General features: G+C 41.4%; 1 protein-coding gene across 1 annotated transcript in view; it reads right to left on the bottom strand.

The window, feature by feature from the left end:
- The window catches only part of RASGRP1 (RAS guanyl releasing protein 1), a 53,935-nt gene that overhangs the window by 11,755 nt on the left and 22,287 nt on the right, over positions 1-19,893 (bottom strand). Inside the window, exons 2-9 of the mRNA XM_018554205.1 lie at positions 18,257-18,438; positions 6,283-6,388; positions 3,153-3,215; positions 2,938-3,069; positions 2,703-2,856; positions 2,046-2,219; positions 1,805-1,921; positions 413-688 (exon numbers count right to left, since the gene is read on the bottom strand). Of these exons, the coding sequence (XP_018409707.1) occupies positions 413-688; positions 1,805-1,921; positions 2,046-2,219; positions 2,703-2,856; positions 2,938-3,069; positions 3,153-3,215; positions 6,283-6,388; positions 18,257-18,438 (1,204 nt within the window). The remainder of the gene's footprint in view (positions 1-412; positions 689-1,804; positions 1,922-2,045; positions 2,220-2,702; positions 2,857-2,937; positions 3,070-3,152; positions 3,216-6,282; positions 6,389-18,256; positions 18,439-19,893) is intronic.

Here is a 19,893-nt window from a genome sequence, read left to right on the forward strand (position 1 = left end):
TTTAATGACCCTGATACTGGGGTGAGGAAAATGTTACAATGATTATGTTCAAATTTCCATAGAATACAGGAGCCCACCAGAAAAATCAACCTCTGCAACTCTATTTTTACAGTATTAATATCTATTGAATCCATAAATGATGGCCAGAGCTTTAGCATGCAGTAATATTATATTCATTTTGCTTGTTACATAGTTGTGAATTTTATACATCTAAAATTAATTCTAAACTTGATTTTGCCCCAATGTATTTGTCTTCTGACATTCGCTTCTTTACATACAAACATTTAAGGTGTATGTATGGTGGATGAAATTAAGCCCAGTGAATATTCCAGTTACATCCTACAGTAAAACAAGCAGGGGTAATATATAATTGTATTCTCTAAAAGAGCAAATACTGAAAATCAGGACTCACTGTAAGCAGATGTACAAGATCCATATTAGCATCTAATGGTAGAGCTATGTTTTGTAGTTGAATCAGCTCATTAATATGGTTGTACATAGAGTGCAGTTTGGGTACGTTAATTTTCTTCTCATCCAAAAAGTCTGGCATGGCTGCATATAGAGAGATAAGGTCTTTCAGGTGTACCCCAAGAATGGGTATCTTAAAATTGCTGCATTCATTGTAAGCTCTTCTGTAAGTATCATAATTTCTGCAGGAGGACAGCAGCTCTGTCATCTCATTAAGGACCTGCCAAAAGAACAAACTCCAATTCAATTAAAATGAATAAGATAAAGCATGCAAAGATCTAACTGATGGGTAAAACCCTTTGAATGATCAATGTTTGCACCCAAGATTCACACAACTTTAAAAACTTGGTTAATTTTCAAAATGTAACTCTTGGATGAAAACATTGATAAATAAACCTCTTAATGATTGTGGGCATCTAAACCCCCAAAACAAATATGTATTATATTGCAGCTTACCATCCCAAAAATGTGGTGGCTGCATTAGTTTTATTTTTCTTAGTCATTTTTCCATTATTATCAACTGGTTATCTGACCAGTAACACCTCCTGTTTTAGAAAAATTGAGCCACCCCTGGACAGCAGCATTGTTAACCCGTGGAGAGGGGAGTGTTAGAGGCACTAGTAGATTTATGGACTTGACTAACCAATTGGATCCAAACTCCAGCTAACACTTTTTAAGCAGTTATAGCAATAGTGTTTTTCTTTTTGTGGTAAAGGTTTTACATAAATTAATAAAAGTCAACCGTTGTAAGTGGTAAACGGTTTATCTCAACCCTCTGTCTGCCACTTTTGCTGGACAGCTCAGTGTGTTAAAGGAAGTGGAAAAACAAAAGACTTACTGGCTGGATCACCAGATGAAAAAATAAAGGAAAGAAGCACCACCAAAAAAACGAATGCAGCTAATACATCTAAGAATTGATAAGCCACAATATATAAAATGTTTGCTTTTGGGTTTAGATACACTTTAATGAACATTCCATTGATGTGCTCAACAGGCCCAGAAACATAGCAGAGAGACCAAAAATACAAAAAGGAGCAAGGAAGGAGAAAGGGAGCAGAGTGCCCAATATCTAATGTTAAAGACTGTTTATAGCATGGCAGTGCACATGCAGGGCAGAATAATTAAGGGAAAAGGCAAGAACTAACATGGTATGATGGTAGGAACTAAACCAAACCTGATAAGTAAGTGAAGGTAGTAAATATGATCCAATAGTTCAATTTAATAGGTAGGAATATTTGTCTCTCATCAGTGTGGGTTACCGTGGCACATAAAAAATCTTGTTCTTGTTTTCAGCAATAAGAAATTAGGCATACATTATATCAGTAGGGGTATTTACCTTACTGACATCATGAGACACATGAGAACTGGTATCCTTGAGTCTGGAAATGGAACTATGACATAGTCCTCCAATAACAGCCATCAGAGTGTTGAAGTTTTGGAGCAGATGAAGTTTCTGTGAGGATAAGCCAAATAAAACATAGCATTGTCAGTAATATTCTAGCTCTTACTGCTATGATAACTAGACTGCGTTATGTAATTTATTGAAAGATATGCATTTTGCAGATCTTAAATCTCACCTGAGCCACATGAATGAACTTGGTGAGAACCTCGGCTCGGAGCTGAGGGGTTGGCCGGCTTAGGACCATCAGCTGAACCCATTGTGAAATTCCATTGCAGAGTGCAATTGAACGTTCCATAGTAGGATTATCTTTCACACAACCGTTTACAATGTAGTTCTGATAGTCAGAAAACTGAAGGGAATGGAGAACAAGAGTGTCAAGAAATGTAAACATTCATTCAAACACGTCTACATTTTGTGGTGCTAAAAAATGTAATCAACAGTTTAAGGATTAGTTAATTTGGGTATCATGTTTGTCCATACAAACATGACCTTTCAGGACAGAAGATAAGTTATATAAAGATTCTGTGACCACTTTGAATTATTATTGGGCCAAGGACAGCTCATAGGTTCAGTCCACATTTTTGGTCCCCCTCTCTGGAACACAGGCAGGACAATTACTGAAGACTAAGTAACTACATTTCTTTTATAAGAAGATACACAAATCACATATTATTGTCGAGACCTGCGGACAAGAATCTCTGCACTAACATTGATCGCTATCCTGCTATCAGTTTCCTTGTCACTATTATGACATAGAAGGGTGTATTATAAAACTGAGCAGTATAATGCCATTAAGATGATAAACATATAGTCCTGAGGTTTGTTTACTTACAGAAATTCTGCGGAATGATTTGAACTCTAGGTAAGTTAGGTGTTCTGCCAGTTCCTGTGGCTCCAGGTGGTCAAACAGAAGAGAGACTTTCCTCTTCTTACTACAGTTCGGTCTTATTCTTTGTGTCAGTATTCTAGACCACTGCCGAGAGTTGCTATATTATAAAATAAAACATTACATTCCAGCATAAATCAAGATTATGTCAAAAGATATTTAACATTTCCTGATAACTCACATCTGAGCTGTGTCAAGAAGTTGCCAATGTAATTCTTCCCCTTGTGATCGCACCAATTCTTGGAACGCCTCCATTGTTTCAGTGAGACGCGAGTCCACCTTGAACATAGTCCAGAGTTCTGTAATCCAATATCTGAAGAGAGGAAACAGCTGAAGGATTGACCAAAAAATGCAGGATCACATCTTAAAAGCTCTGACTGATCATAAGAAACTTACCTTACAAAGTAGCAGATCTTGAGGCAGAACAACAAAGACCTCTTCTGCAGAGCTTCTTCATATGTAAATATCAGTTAAAGGAAAAACAACAGTGAAGACGACTGAGCGCAAATTATTATACAGTGTGAATGTAGCATTGCTCTCAAGAACCAGAAATACGCTTAATGCTTATCCTACACAATGGCTTGTCTAAGTTTAACTTCTATGTTTTAAAGGACTCAGCTTGTAGAGTATATTCAGATATAGCATGTCATAGGAAAAACATCGAGTTTATCTCTAGCATCTATTCCAATTGAAAAGATGAGACATAAAAAGGGTGATAATAAACAAAGATTGAGTGTAATTTCTCTGTTGCCAGGCTCTCCTTCTCCCACGGGAGGCCTCGTTACCTGCTCCCAGCCTCCTCAGAGGCGCATGCCCCTCATTAGTGACGCAGATGCTGAAGTCCTTGTGTGCAGAACCATATTGAATGCATTGAATTTGCCTCACTAAAAAGACCCCTTGTCTATTGTCCTGGCAGGAATACCAGACTTCGCGATTACCAGGAACAGAGATTCCGTGTTCTTGTTATAAGCAAAGTTTATTCAATACGTATTGGATAGAATGTGAAGATTAACATTCTGCAAGGTTACAATTAGTTACATGATTTTTCAAAGCAAAGCAACATTAGCATAATTAATGAGACACATCCCAGTGACATCCCACACTAGGTAGGCACAGAAATGCAAATCATCCAATAAAATGTAGTTATTTGTCAAGACAATGAAATAGTTAACTGTCTAAAACCGCAAAGTCACTCACAAAATTGACAGTTTAATACCTGTTTTTGCAAAGATATTGGTCAACATGAAAAGTCCATTCTAAGGAACAATGGCACCGTGGTCTTTGTTGGAGAAATAAACCTGTCTGGTTTCCAACGTTATACCACTTTAGGAAACATAGACCCTCAACAACAGGTCTCATGGGGCCCGAATGTTATTAAAAAAAAAGAAGTCTCATAAAACCGGTGTACTGTATGTAGCACCCTGTAAGCAGGAGTGCTTAGTAAAGTTAGTATTGTCAGATTGTAATCAGTCTGATGCTGATTTGTAGTCTATGCTCATCTGGTTTCCCCTAATCAGTCTGTCATTGTTTGCATCTCTCTGCTGCTGGGTGTACCCTGATCACAGAGAAGAGCAACCAATGAGAGATTGCTATGAGTACGTATTTCTCCCTAGCCAATGACTGGGAGGTTAATGGCCAGTGGTGCATGGTAGGAGAAGAGAGAAATACTTGGGGCGGACCATGGAAGCGCTCTCTTCCTCCACCGGGCCCAGCCTGGGGGGAGGCTGATATGGACTGGCCTGAAGCCTGGGAACTAGCCATGTGCTTACACTGAGGCCTGAGTTTTGGACCCAGTGGTTACTTCTGATGACAAGGATAAAGATGATCGGTGACTTCTAACTCAAGTACTGCTGTGCCAGGTGTTCTTCACACAGACTGCCAAGTCTGGCCTAAAGGTCCTAGTCTGTGAACGGCAGCAGCTACTGTGTCCTACCACCTAAAGGGGTCTACACTAGCCTGGATGATCCTGACCCTCAACCTCTCTCCCTGAAGTTCATCAATAAAGTTCCTCTATGTGACATACAGTACAGAGGTCAGTAATGTAACGCAGAGTGCAGAGGTCAGCAGTATGACTCACAGTACAGAGGTCAGTGTAACGCACAGTACAGAGGTCAGTGTGATGCACAGTACAGAGGTCAGTAATGTAACACAGAGTGCAGAGGTCAGCAGTGTGACTCACAGTACAGAGGTTAGTAATGTAACGCACAGTACAGAGGTCAGTGTAACGCACAGTACAGAGGTCAGTGTGACGCACAGTGCAGAAGTCAGTGTGACGCACAGTACAGAGGTCAGTGTGATGCACAGTGCAGAGGTCATTGTGATGCACAGTACAGAGGTCAGTGTGATGCACAGTGCAGAGGTCAGTGTGATGCACAGTGCAGAGGACAGTGATGTAACGCACAGTGCAGAGGTCAGTGATGTAATGCACAGTGCAGAGGTCAGTGTGACGCACAGTGCAGAGGTCAGTGTGATGCACAGTACAGTGCAGAGGTCAATGTGATGCATAGTACAGAGGTCAGTGTGACTCACAGTACAGAAGTCAGTAATGTAATGCACAGTACAGCGGTCAGTGTGATGCACAGTACAGCGGTCAGTGTGATGCACAGTACAGAGGTCAGTGTGACGCAGAGTGCAGAGGTCAGTGTGACGCAGAGTGCAGAGGTCAGTGTGACGCAGAGTGCAGAGGTCAGTGTGACGCACAGTGCAGAGGTCAGTGTGATGCACAGTACAGAGGTCAGTGTGACGCAGAGTGCAGAGGTCAGTGTGACGCAGAGTGCAGAGGTCAGTGCGATGCACAGTGCAGAGGTCAATGTGATGCACAGTACAGAGGTCAGTGTGACAAACAATGCAGAGGTCAGCGGTATTAGGAAGAAAAAAGAGACTTACAGTGCACTTAGCTGATGGTAGTCAGGTGCCCTCTTTCTCCTGGTGGTGGTGGTGGTGGGTGGGGGCGCGGTACAGACATCTTCCATGTACCAAGATAAAACTTTCTTTTCCCCCTGCATAACTTTCTGGCCGGGCCAACAGTGTCTCAGCAGTCTTCCTCCCAGCCTGGCAGCTGAGGTGGGCGGAGGAAGCTGCAGAAGACAGCGGAAGGGGAGACAGCCGAACTGAATGTCATTGAGAGGGTGCGCCGCCGGCAGGACCAGGGATGAGACACTACCGCCACAGCGATTGCTCGCTTCTGTTCTCTATTCTCCATCTCGGCCGCTCTGTAGCTGCAGCGGCCGATAAGGAGAAGAGAGAAGAGAAGCAAGCAATCGCCACGGCGGTAGTGTCCCATCTGTGGTCCCGGCGCAACCCCTCGTTGACATCCCCCCCCTCCCAATTTTCACTCGCCAATTGCAAGGGGGCGAGTGGAAATTTTGAGGCTTGTAACGGTTAAACAATAGTGTTGGCATTGCTAACAAGTATATACTAACATTTCCTGAGTGGACTACACTACTTGTTTACTATGTGATTACATAACCCCTGGACAGTGGGGGACATTCATTGAATGGTATATGTGTTACATAATAAAGGATATAATGCCCTGAGCTTGCCGAGGAGGTCTGAAGAAGGGATCAGGAATCCGTGCATTGTCAACATAATCTGTAGTAGCTCGCTGCTCTGAGAAACATTCCCTTCAGAATCTGCAAATACAAATAAAAATATAGAATAGGTTACTTCACTCATGGTACAAACCACGTCAGATACGTTGGGTAACTGAGTTCCAAGCTTCAATCAGGCAGTAGATCCCTGTAAAAGAAACTCCAATGCTTTAGGTCTAGACATTGTTCTAGACATTGTGAAGACTGTTCATACTTAGTGCGGTTAAATAAAAGACATCCAGCAAGTTCAACCAACAATGTCCAAAATAAAACATACAGATACTAGGGATGCACCGATATCTATACTAGTATTGGTATCGGTGCCGATACCGAGTATTTGGGCGAGTACTCGTACTCGCCCAAATGCTCCCAATACCGGAACTTCCGGTATCAGGAAGCCGGGCAGCGCGTCATTACCTGTCCCCTGGCTTACTGATTGGCCAGAAAGCCGGCTCTATGCTTCCTTGTCACCTGGTGACGAGGGAGCATGGTGCCGGTTTCCTGGCTAATCAGGAAGGCGGGCGGCATTTAATGACTCGCTGCCCAGCTTCCTGATTGGTTGAGAAGCTAGCCAATCAGTAACCCGGGCAGCGAGTCATTACCTGCCCCGCGGCTTCCTGATTGGCCAGCCGGCTCCATGCTACCTCGTCACCTGGTGATGAGGGAGAATAGAGCCAGCTTCCCGGGTAATCAGGAAGCCGGGCAGCAAGTCATTACACGCCGCCTGGCTCCCTTCCAGTACCAGAAAAAAAAATATCGGTACTCGATACCGAAAAAACAGTATTGGTGCATCCCTAGCTTTCACAATGCCTCTGGGTGGCACTACAGACTCTCTATATGCAATACTGTAATATCTGCATGAATACAAGTCTGACAGATGATCACTATACTAGCATCTATAGTGCACTGAAAACCTTGGCTTTTACATGACAGCACTCTGACTTGCTTGAGGTACTTTGGGCATTTAAAGTGTAACTCTAGCTAAAACCTTTTTCTAATTTTAGACTGAGTGGGGAAGGGTTCAAACATCTATTATAACTTTCCTGCGGCCTTTGTCTTCACACAGAGAACTGGTGTCATCAAGACAGGAAAAAATATATTATCTCCCCAACACTGACACACACAGCCATAAAAAAAATTTAAGGGGGATTTTCCCTGGTGGTCAGGAAAGGTCAGTATCACATAACCTTTAATGTGATATCTACAATGTCTAACCTCTAAAATAGGTCAAGTGGACTTGTGTGCCATGCTAAAGCTAAGAACATAGACATAGACCATGTTAAAGTTAAATTACACCCTAAATAAATGTTACACCCTAAATATGAGTGCAACATAGTATAAAACAGTAAACTTTGCCTTTAAGGGCTTATACACATGGGCGCAAATACAGCTGTATTGGCCAACAGCACAAAATACGAGTGTATTTGCGGCGCCTGGGAGCCCCTGCTGCTGTGTATTTCTGTAAATTGGTCCCAATCAGAGACCAGTATTGTTCATTTACAGACCCATTGCTGCAGGACACTCCGAAATCAGAGAGCCTTTAGTATTCAATTTCTGACTTTCAGAAAAGTCAACGATGCGACACACCTCCACTGCATCCAATAATTCAGCCTATTGAGAGGTGCCCATCATTGAATACTTAGACATGCCTTAGCAACATCTTTTGTAAAAGTCAGAAGTTACTAGGTAGCCTGTGTGTTTCAGAGGCTCCTGGGTCACACATGGTCATAGTTTTGAAATTGAAAGGCCATTTAGCACCTGGTGAAAGTGCCACTTAGGTCAGTTCCACTTGTCGGGATAGTGGCTTGCTTTAAAGCTTGATTGTGCCATTTTAAAAAAGGTGACAAATTAACTCAGGCTCCTTGAACACAGTAAGGACCTGTTCACACCTAAGCATATTGTTAACCACACAATACCATGCTATAAACACACCTAGAATGAGTTCCTATGCGCAAGGTGCGTTGCATTGCCATTCATTTGAATGGCACCTCAAGGCACTTCTCGGCCGCTCTGTGCTGCAACACAGTGAAACGTGTGCTACCGTTCCCACCACACCGCAACGCACAGTGTAGCCGAGAGGTTCCATTCAGATGAACAGCTTACAGTCCATGTAACTATTGCACTCTTGACCGCTCATCCATTAGGATAAAATGGGTGCAACGGTAGTTGGCGGATGGCCACCGTCTCAGTGATACGCAAGAATTTTGTATTCAGATGAACAGCAATGCAATGCACCTAGCACACAGTATCGCAAGCTAAGTGCCCTGTGCTATGGTGTGTAATATGCATAGTATCTTGCGATTAACATTACACTTAGGTGAGAACTGTCCCTTCGTGTTGAACATCTTACTTTTTTTTCTTTTGAAGGTCTCCCCAGCACATATCAGAAAACTCTAGCTGCAGCTAAAGACCGCTGCATTCTGTGTGAAAGCAACCATCTCTGTTGGGTTGTCTGATATACCCCATTGACTTGTTAGAGCTACGGTGGTGCAATCAGCGAAGCTGCCCTCCTGCTAATCTCACCATTAAACACTCCCTAACCACACCACTACCCAGGCCATTTACATATGCCTATTGTTGTGCAGAAGATGATAATCCCAGGAAGGGCAGAGATGTCTGACATGCTGGCTTTGGTTGACATGCAAAAGGAAAGATGGCAGCACCCAACAGGAAAATAACTTGGTTTCTGGGGACAGACAGGAGCAGAGTTTTTGTTCACTGATTATGCACTGATCATCTGTTTATAAGCTGAATACAGTACTTTATTTTTAGCAGTGGTTTCCACAAATATTGGCAAAGGAAAGAGTTCCTTCAGCAGCCTATGTTAAAAAAAAAAAATATCACAATGCTGCTGTCTAGGTGACTGGCTGAGAAGAGCTTTGAGCAGTTCTGAACATTTATGATTTAAATATTAGAACGCCAAGAAGATAGAACTTTCCATGTTGGACTAACATTGATTTAAAGGTTATTTTTTGGGTTCAGGATCTACATTCAGAGAGCAGTACGCCACAGGAAGTATTTGTTATCTATGTGCTTCACACCCTGCTCTACACTTCCTTTTTTGAGCTTTCTATTCTCAATGTACCGGCATTGGTTTGAGGAGACATTTGTGACAATCACAAGCCTGAATGTACCTAACACAGTATATAAGAGCTCCGTTCACCTGTTTTTTTCAATCCTGCCTGCTAGCCTAGAGTTAACAGCTTATTAAACTCCCAGCATGCCATGTTGTTAGGCCAGACCATTACTTTGCCCTAGTTACATAAGGAATGCCATGTGGAGATACTCAGCACCATCATACAGTGCAGCAAGTTGTTTTGTGGGAGGCATTTGAGAGCATATGACACCAATTTGGCACATAATCTGTCATTTGCACAGAGGATCACGTCATGGAAAATAAAACTAAATAAAGGCGACCGTTTCTCCATTTCACTTCTTATATTCTCGCAGGTTAGCAGAAGATTTCCTGCCGTGTTTCCATTCAGGGAAAGTTGTTGTATTAATGCTAATGTGATTGCAATTTTCCTCCATTTTCCTCCAGAGTGACAAACAATAGAGTTTCTTTTGTCAATGTTCCTCCCACATTTCTGAGCACAGAATAAGTCCCTGGGGATTTCTAGCTCATTCCATCTCTCTCCAGGTAACACACAGAGCAGCCCCCTACCCAGAGGCAGCACTCAAACACAGTACATTTTTAAAACATACAAGTCTATAAACACGGAGCTGAATGAAACACTTTAATACATTCTCTAGCTATCACAGTTACAAGCAGAGTCTTCAGCATATAGTGATCTTCTACATTGACTATAAAGTTAGCATCTCTCCAGTGACAATTAATTTGCTAAAGCACTATGTATCCTAATGAATTGTCCGTTTTTGAAATAAAATTCTATTTTCACATGTTTTCATCTTTTTTTCCCCCCACCTAATTGCTGCTGATTTCCTGTATCATCCACCTACATGCATACAATCCAGTGATGGCTGCATTGCATTTCTCACAATGGGTTCCTTATGCTAACAACAGTATAGTATTTATTCATCTGGTCACTTGTAGTCTCCATTTAGAAGCCTGCGTGACACAATGACAACTGGGACATAAGGAAAGAGCGTTGTCACCCTATAACAGAAAGCATAATCACCAGGAATTATTTGTTTCTGGCTGCTACATTACAGTCCCTTGCAGGTTTGCCCTTACAATATTCAGATCTGACATTAAAGGTAAATCATTATAAGCCACTTCTTAATATTAATCTTGGACAAGCACTACTTTTTGCTGTGTTACAGCTACAGAAGTCAGTACTATTTTTTTTCAAAAGGCTTCTTCCACCGCTCTTCAAAATAAAAATTTTGTATCTACCATCCAGACCATTCTCTATTTTATGGATATCTTTTCTGTATGAAAGCTACCAAGAAAATACAGCAGCCACTTTCCTGCAAACGAGGGTAATCCAGCCATACGCTAAGCTTTGTCTACTTCCTTGGGAGCTGAGAGTTGATGAACAGACTGAAATGTGGGAATGTGCTAGCACACAATACAATAGAACTGGTTTACCCAACAGAGGCATCAACACCATTTCCAAGTGTATAAAAGGTCAATTGGCATATCAGAAAAGAATAGATGTTAAATGTAATGATATTCCCAGTATTTTCCTGCAAACAACCAACTTTGTGTTAGTAATGCAAGTAAAAGGCAGATAACAAGTCGTCCTGTTAAATTAATCTGAGGTGCACAGCTACTGTTACATATCACTTATCTAGCAAACAAATGACCTTTTCTTATTCTGTGTTCCCTCTCATGCACTGTATTGGCACACAAAATGAGGAATCAGACTACATCGTATTCCGTGCCCTGATTGCAACACTAGTCAAGGTAACCACAAGATGTGATCCAGCATTTACAAAGCGATGATGGGAAAGCCTTTACAATCCCTAAATCAGATGACCCACATACATGAATAAACTGGCTGGATGAACTAGAACATAGAGTGTACCTAACAGCACAAATATGAGATGCAAGTCACCCCATCTGCCCATTTTCAGATCTATGGTAGCAATAGACGTCCATTTATCAGTGCACAGCAAATAAGTTCTTTACAGGTTTTCTTTTACCATTGAAACTTGGGTTTTCTTCCCACCTGGAAAATTATCATTATGAGATTTATATGAGGTTTCATGCTTCATATGCTCCACATTTCCTCCAACAACTCTAAAACTTCAGCTGGGTATACATGGTTAGAATTTCGTACAAACATTCATACAAAAAAATCTCATCAGAACACTAGATACAGTAATGCTATGAGAGACTTGACAAATGTCACTCCAAATTTCAGTTGGTTTTAACTAGGCATGCACAGAAATTTCAGCCGCCAAGACATATTGGCTGAAAATGGCACTTTGGGCAAAATGCAGAAAGTGCCATCTTTTGGACGAAATTGCGGTGCATCTCTTGTTTCTTTCCTCCTTGCTGTGCGCTGCACTGTGTCCCCCTGACAAAGCGCAGCGCCCATCGAGGAGGAGAGACACTGTCAGAGAAGCCCGAGCAGTGTGTGCAGGAGAGCGCTGTGAGTAGTCTGTGTCACAGGAGGCTGAGCAGGGCGGTGCGGGGGGAGGCCTCAGCCTCCTATGACACTCACTCTCACAGCACTCACAGCACTCTCCCCCCAATCAGGATGGAGAGCTGTGTGGAGGGTGGAGACAGCTGTCAGCTGTCAGGAGGCCAAGCCGGCGATGAGAGGAAGGAGTCAGCTGTCAAAATAGACCGAGCTCTCCTCACCGCCCCGCCGGCTCACCCTCCTGTGAGAGCCGATCCAGGATGAAGAGTTGGTACAAACATTCAGTGATCAGTGATCGCTGAATAGTTGTAAATAAGTGGACATAGTATCAGTTACTGTGTACCAGTTATGAATGAATGGGAAGTGATCTACATCACTTCCTATTCATTCATGATTGTGGACATAGTAACTTATACTATATCCACAAGTTATGAATGAATAGGAACACTCTGTATAGAGGCTTCCTGTTCATATATAACAGGGGATGCAAATCTCTTTTTCTATTTTAAAAGATAAATATCAGGGGTCTGTTTAGATCCCTGATATTTCACCGAAGCCCCAGCATTAAAGTTAGAAAATAAAAATATTTAGTAAAATTAAATAAAAATTAAATATAAAAACAATTTAAAAGTTTAGAAAAAAAATAAAAATACAATAATTTAAATTTTTTTTTAAATAGTTAGAAAAAAAAGATAATTTCCGGTTTCGGTTTTGGCCTGACATTTTTGTTAGTTTCAGTTTCTGTTCCAAAATTTCATTTCAGTGCACCTCAAGTTTCTCGAATGAAGACAAGATTCGCTGTTAGAATTCTGAGAATTTGAGAAATGTTTTGCTGCTCCTTCATCACTCCAGTCAAAAATGTTAATTAATTTGACCCAATTGACTATTAGAAAGTCGAAAGAATGTTCTGGAAAGGCCATTTGCTAACGAAATTCTAACCATGTACACAGAGGTTTACACGGACACCAGACTTCTGACTATCTTGGTCATAGTGTAAAGGTGGCCATACACCTTACAATTATGGTACAATTTTTTTTGTCACGTCATCGAACCGTCATTCGATTTCTGCACAACTGCCCAATAATGCACAGACCAATGTGGATTTCAATTATCGTTCGTCAGCAATACTAACTGACCAAATTTTGTCGATTGACAGAGTGGATTTTCGTTTGCGCATGTCCAGTGTTCATTTTGCAATTTGTTTTGTACGAAAATGCCAATAATCCATTGCTTTTCATACATTTCGAAAAAAGTTTTCTAGCCTCCCCGATAGACGAAATTCGTCCGGTTGTACAGTAATTCTGATCGTTCACTTCCCATCAATTGCCCGATTATTGTACGAAAACCCGATTTCGTTCAGAAATCGAACGATGATTGCAAGGTGTATGGGCACCTTAAAAAAGAACTATGAAGTGAGTGAAAATCACTCAACCTCATAGTTCGAGCCAATATGTGACAATGAAACTGTCACACGTTGGCTCAATAAATCGGGAAGGGCTCACTTCTCGATCGTCTCCCTGCAGAGAGCCGTGACTGTCAGTCACGGCTCCCTGCAGGGATTCCCCCCTACCCGCTCTAATCCTCCAGGGCTAAGTGGAGGAACGGACCGGGGAGGGCCAGCTGTCTAGATAGGCAGAGCCAGCTGTCATTCACGCAGCTGGGTGGATCTCAACAGCATTGCCGGGATGTAGCTTGCGATATACTGAGCTTTTGGTCACGGGAGAACGCAAGTATATGTCCTCCTGTGACCCTTAAGAGAACTATGGGGAAAACACTTACCCCATAGTTCTCATTTAAGTGTGTCTACAATGATCAGCCATAACATTTTGACCACTGAGAGGTGAAAATAACATTGATTATTTCGTTACAATGCCACCGGGAAGTGGGTGGGATATATTAGGCAGCAAGTGAACATTTTGTCCTTGAAGTTGATATGCCAGAAGCAGAAAAAATGGCCAACCGTAAGGTTTGAGCGACTTTGACAAGGGATGAATTGTAATGGCTAGACGACTGGGTCAGAGCAACTCCAAAACTGCATCTCTTGTGGGATGTTCCCAGTCTGCAGTGGTCAGGACCTACCAAAAGTGGCCCAAGGAAGGAAAAACGGTGAACCGGTCACAAGGTCCTGGGTGGCTCACTGATGCACATAGAGAGTGAAGGCTAACCTGTGTAACCTGATCTAATAGAAGAGCTACTGTAGCTTAAATGGCTCAAAACGTTAATGCTGGTTCCAATAGAAAGGTGTCTAAACACATTGAATTGCAGTTTGTTGAATATGGGGCTGCTTAGCCGCAGACCGGTCAGGGTGCCCATTCTGACCCCAATCCACCACCAAAAGTGCCTACAATAGGCATGTGAGCATCAGAACCAGACCACTGAGCAATGGAAGAAGGAGGCTTGGTTTGATGAATCATGTTTCTCTTTACATCATGGATGGCCTGGTGTGTGTCGCTTACCTGAAGAAGAGATTGCAGCACGATGCACTAAGAGAAGAAAGCAAGCCGACGGAGGACGTATGATGCTTTGGGCAATGTTCTGCCAGGAAACCTTGGGTCCTGCCATTCATGTTGATGTTACTTGGACATGTACCACCTACCTAAACATTGATGCTGACCAAGTACACCCCTTCATGGAAACCGTATTCACTGATGGCAGAGGCCACTTTCCGCAGAATAATGCCCCTGCCACACTGCAAAAATTGTTCAAGAATGGTTTGAGGAACACAACAATTAGTTTGAGGTGTTGACTTGGCCTCCGAATTCTCCAGATCTCAATCCAATTGAACATCTGTGGGATGTGCTGGAAAAACAAGTCCGATCCATTGGGGCCCCACCTCGCAACTTGGTGCCAGATACCACAGCATACCTTCAGAGGTCTAGTGGAATCTGTGTCTCAATGGCTCAGAGCTGTTTTGGCAGCAAAAGGGGGACCTAATCAATATTAGGCAGATGGTCATAATGTTATGGCTGTTCAGTGTATATTACTGAGAAGGAGAATAGGTTGCACATACCTCTAAAAGGAATTGGTGTGAATAGTTCTATATCATCTATTAAGTGTTTTGAATAGTCATTGCTATAGAAATTAAAGGAAATTAATAATGACTATGTTAAGCTGCATCTCTTGTGGAACTGCAACTCCCTAACATTTCATGGCAACCTTTTGCAGTCCCTTAAAATCGGAATGGTTTTACGGCCCATACCTGACATGACTGAAAGGATGGTGTAATTGCTAATGCAGAGATCAAAGAGCGTTTAAACCACTCTGTCTTTTGGATTTTGACTACCACAACTTACAGGATGTATTGTGAGCTTAGAGAAAGACTTCCTTGCATTTGTTTCCTGTACAGACTCAAAAAGTATGCCACACCACACAAAGATAAACTTTGTCACACTTGCTCACATAAATCAATTTGCAGCATGACTGAACATTGTAATAGTGATAATTGTTAATAAGCATTACCCAGTATGACTGAAATATTTTCACTTCTACTGGTCCACATGTGGGCTTAAAGTGACTGTCACCACAAGACACCCTGTAAAGAAGAATATTACTCATTGCAACCCCCCCTTTTCAGGAATGTCTGTTGCTTGGCTCCCCTCTGCATAGTTGTCATCCATTGGGGAGGTTCCTCCTGTGAGGCCACATGAACAGAACATGAGAGGAAATCTCATTAACATGGCCAGACACAGTACAGTAATAAGACTCTGTCAGGGGTTAACAGTTCCATATTCTATCCAACAATATTATATTTAAAAAAAACAAGAAAAAAACCACTTGGGAACCATAGTACCATGTTGTTTCCCTTTAATGAGGTCCACCATTCTTTATTTTCCTAAAAGAGTATTTTTTGCTGTTTGTCACACGGACCTATTTTTACAGGAAATGGTTAACCACTTCAAACAAACAGCAACAAAGTATCCTGATGTAATCCCTTATTGACTTGACCCAGCTGGAGTTTCTCACATCAAACCCTGTTCTGATTGGTGTTATATAGCAGTGACATTTCGGCTTCATGCTGAAACAGCGCTCCCTTAACGCACGCCCTGCACTTTTATGATAGAGCGCCTGCGTCTCAAAATTAATTTCTCACTGCAGGGCTCCTATCAAGCTTCTGTATTCAGTCACTTGTAAATATACTGACTCATGGACAATCTATTATTATTTCGTATGCACTAAGATATAATGAAACCCCGAATGAGAGGAGACCTTGTCCTGACGTCAGGGTTTGTGCCTGCTCCGCTGGAGCTCTGCGTGGAGACTGAAGAAAGAGAAAGGTCAAGAACCAGATGAAATGGCTCATTTCACTGCTGCCAGGTAGCAAAACAACCAGAAATCTACATATAAATCCGCAGAGCAAGCAAACATGAACCCAAATTATTTGTAGATAGACATTATAAGCTATTTTATTCACAGCATCGTTTATATGTTCAAATATGGAAATATGTCTGTGGAGCTTTTCTTTTGGGGTAGGGCGACAGTAGAACAGCTCTGATTATATGGATACGTTTTCCAACATTCTACCATCAGTTTCTGACCATTTTTAGGTACAAGTCTCCCTCCCTCAGTAAAGCATTGACCCCTATGCTGACCCTCTAGTCCCAAACGAGAGGTCCTCCCAGTTACTGAGTAATTTGGCCACATGCACATGGGGCTAATAGCTGTGGCTGTCTATTTCTGCGGCAACAAGCTGTGGACACTTGCGCCAAAGATCACAGGTGGCCACTCAGCCTGTTAAAGTGAATGATAGGCTGACAGTGGCTGCATCTGCCCTCAGCTGTCCGAATACAATGGAACAATTACCTGCAGTTAGGGATAGATGATTACTCCTGGACGCAATCTATCTGCATCCAGGAGTAATCATTTATTTCTAACAGTATATGAGAGATATAAGTTTCAGGTACCATCTACCAAGGGACTTTGTTTTGATATAACCAGGCACGTCCAGCTTAATACAAGACACATTTTTATATAACCAGGCACATCCAGCTTAATACAAGACAAATTCCCAAAATTCAAGGCGATGGCTAGCATCCAGGAAGTAGACTTGCACTACCCTACTGTTATCAGGAAGGGGTCTTATCTGCAGTCCACAAATCCCACCACATCCACACTGTTAATCTCTGAAGCCAGACATAACTTGTATCTCTTGGGATAACATTCAAACCATGTGATCTGGGTTCGCTAAAGATTTCAAGTCTTCAAGTCAACATTTTTAACTCATTAAATAGTAGAAAACCATGACTAAGAACAGTGTGCCAGCTCAGTAAATAGAAAATACCAGCAGTGATATTTCTTCTATGCCACTCAAGAAACAAAAAGCAAGTTTGCTGAACTCTCTCTTTTATCAATGCAGTATGTTTTGAATCGTTGTCTTTTCTTAGTCTAATAAATACATTCTAAAAAAAGACATTTACGTGACCTTGCACTGAGAGGCTCATTTCAACTGAGGCAGACATCATGGAAAATATTCTTGTTTGAGCCGTACAAATACTCATAATAGAAGACAATGGGAGGGTTGAAAATTGTCATCAGATGTCTTAATTATCGTTGCTGCAACAGCAATGTTGGCCTTGTTCTGCATTGATTTTGTTTTCTTATGAATCAAGGAACTTCCAAAACGTATATAAGAAAGCAGACAAATAAAACCATTACATTGTTAATATGTCATCAATGCAGTCAAAACATTTTCAAACAATTGCTCCTTCCAGTTGTAAATATAACCCGCCTATTAAACCAGGCACAATGGAAAGGCCAGCTGGCTATGGAATTTGATCTATTACTGTTTATGGTAGCCCAGTGCTGCATTTCCCCCCCATCCTCCATATCACATGTATTTTAAGAAATTAACAATCAATGTCTTTACAGAGTTCAGGAAGAGAAAACAAAATAAATTGTGCGGGACATAATACAACCTAAATAGAATACAATGAGCCAAAAATAAAATTGTGCAGCTCCAAAAGGAAGCAAGGAATAATGATCTTGTATAGTACAATATTCATAAGAGCACAAGACATATGACCAAGCTGATAAAAAAAAAATGAGAGGAAGTGAAGTTTGTGTAGACTGTAAAACCTGTAGGATTCCAATTGTTCTTTGCAAGAAAATATTATGTTCAAATGTAACCTGTTATAATAACACAGCAACAACAATAAATTACTTTGCAATACAATTTTATGAGAATTAAATGATAGACACATCACCCTAACAGTGATACGTTTTAATTCTGCTCATATTCAATCCCTACTTGAATAAGAACAGGATCATCATGTGGAAGTTACATAGTTTCATACTTTACTATTGCCTATGAAATATTTTGTAACAAGATAAAAGATGATAAGAGAAGGTTATGGTAACTCACCAAAAGTTTGAATACACATCTGTATGAGTTCATCTAAGCTGGCTCCTTTGATGAGCTGTCCTAAAGGCATCATCACCCGTATGGGAGTCACTTGGGGAAGCTTGGAATGTGACGTGCAATGAATGATTTGCTTTAATTCCAGGGCCAGTCTGGGGATTGCGGTACAGCCATGAGCTGGTCTACTGTTAAAGAAAGGAAGAGTGTAAATGAGCATCACAGTCCCGATGAGACAAGCTTCTCTGGAAAAAGTATTGGAAATGTCAGGATCTAATACAGCCCTGTGATGGAGAAAGAAAGTCGCCTCCCCTTATGTTCCCCCTCCTTTCATATCCAACAAAAAGCAGCAGGTTTATTTTCTTCATAGGAAACAGGCATTGGACACATGTGTTTCTCCAAATTCCAGAAATCTCTATATTTTGCTGTGGCCTGGTGTAAATTGATGTAAATTGATATTTTATCACACTTATATGAGTCACTAATAAGTACTAATAAACAAACGTGCAGCTTCAGACATTTACTTCCCAGAAAAAAGGTGTGAGCACATTGGAATGCTGTTTAAAGGATATACGTTTGTGTATTTATTTATTTATATCAAGTGTGTCACATTGATGGTTATAATCTCTATGTAAGTAAGACACAGGTCATGGGGTGCAATGGATTTTGCATGCATTTTTAAACTCCAGGCAGTTATATTAAAATAATACATTTTTAAAAATAAAATCATTTTCAAATACAACTAGTGTAATTACCTCAGTTGGTTTGTTCTCCATCTGCAACAGGGAGACAAGACCAGCACAAAGAGCCACTAAGGCTGCACTTTTCCTGAGAGCAAACATGCTCAAAGGAGCAGAGAGAGCACAAGTATGCGCTCACTAGTTCTATCACCTCCTCACTGTCCAATCAGCAGGCTGGGGGCATGTTCTTAGCCAAGCTGTTTTGCACTGGGAGGTTAAGGATCTTGGTGGGCTATCTGAAAGGGTTGCCTAGATTGCAGAATTACAAAAATTGCCTCTACAGAATTAAAACATTTTTGGCAAATACAGCCAACCTAGCTACTTGCCCAAAGTTCAGCTTTATTGCTGCTGCCATGCACGTTTGACACTTCCAGACTATAGGTTCACCGCTCAGATACCATTGGATAAGTGACTACTCATCTGCACCAGTCAACATGTGGATGAAGTCCTATACTTTCATGAACAGTTACAGAGGAGAAAGCCTTGAAGCATAAGCCTAAAAGGTTAGACCAACACATAGGCAGTTCAGTCTTATACTGCATCTTCTGGTTGTGCATTAAAAGTCTAAGCCTGGAAACACACATTCGCATTCTTGGCCTGATGCGTTTTCCATAGAAATAAATGGAAATGCATCAAACTGCAAATACTTTGTGACACATACCTAAATACACCCATTGACACATGTCATTGCACCTCACGGCGCCTGTTGACACACATCAGTGCATGTCAATGTGCATTAACATGTGTGTGTAAGACATGTAAAAACACATGTCGATGCACTTTAGGTGTTTCTCTTGATTTCAATGGAGAAAAAATGCACTGAAATGCAAAGGTATGAATGGGCCCTAGTCTCAATTTCAAACAAAAGCAACTAATTCTTTACTGAGATCCCAACAAAATAAT

This window comes from Nanorana parkeri, unplaced genomic scaffold (genome assembly GCF_000935625.1).
Source record: "Nanorana parkeri isolate BGI_ZX_2015 unplaced genomic scaffold, ASM93562v1 scaffold146, whole genome shotgun sequence".
Lineage (NCBI taxonomy): Eukaryota > Metazoa > Chordata > Amphibia > Anura > Dicroglossidae > Nanorana > Nanorana parkeri.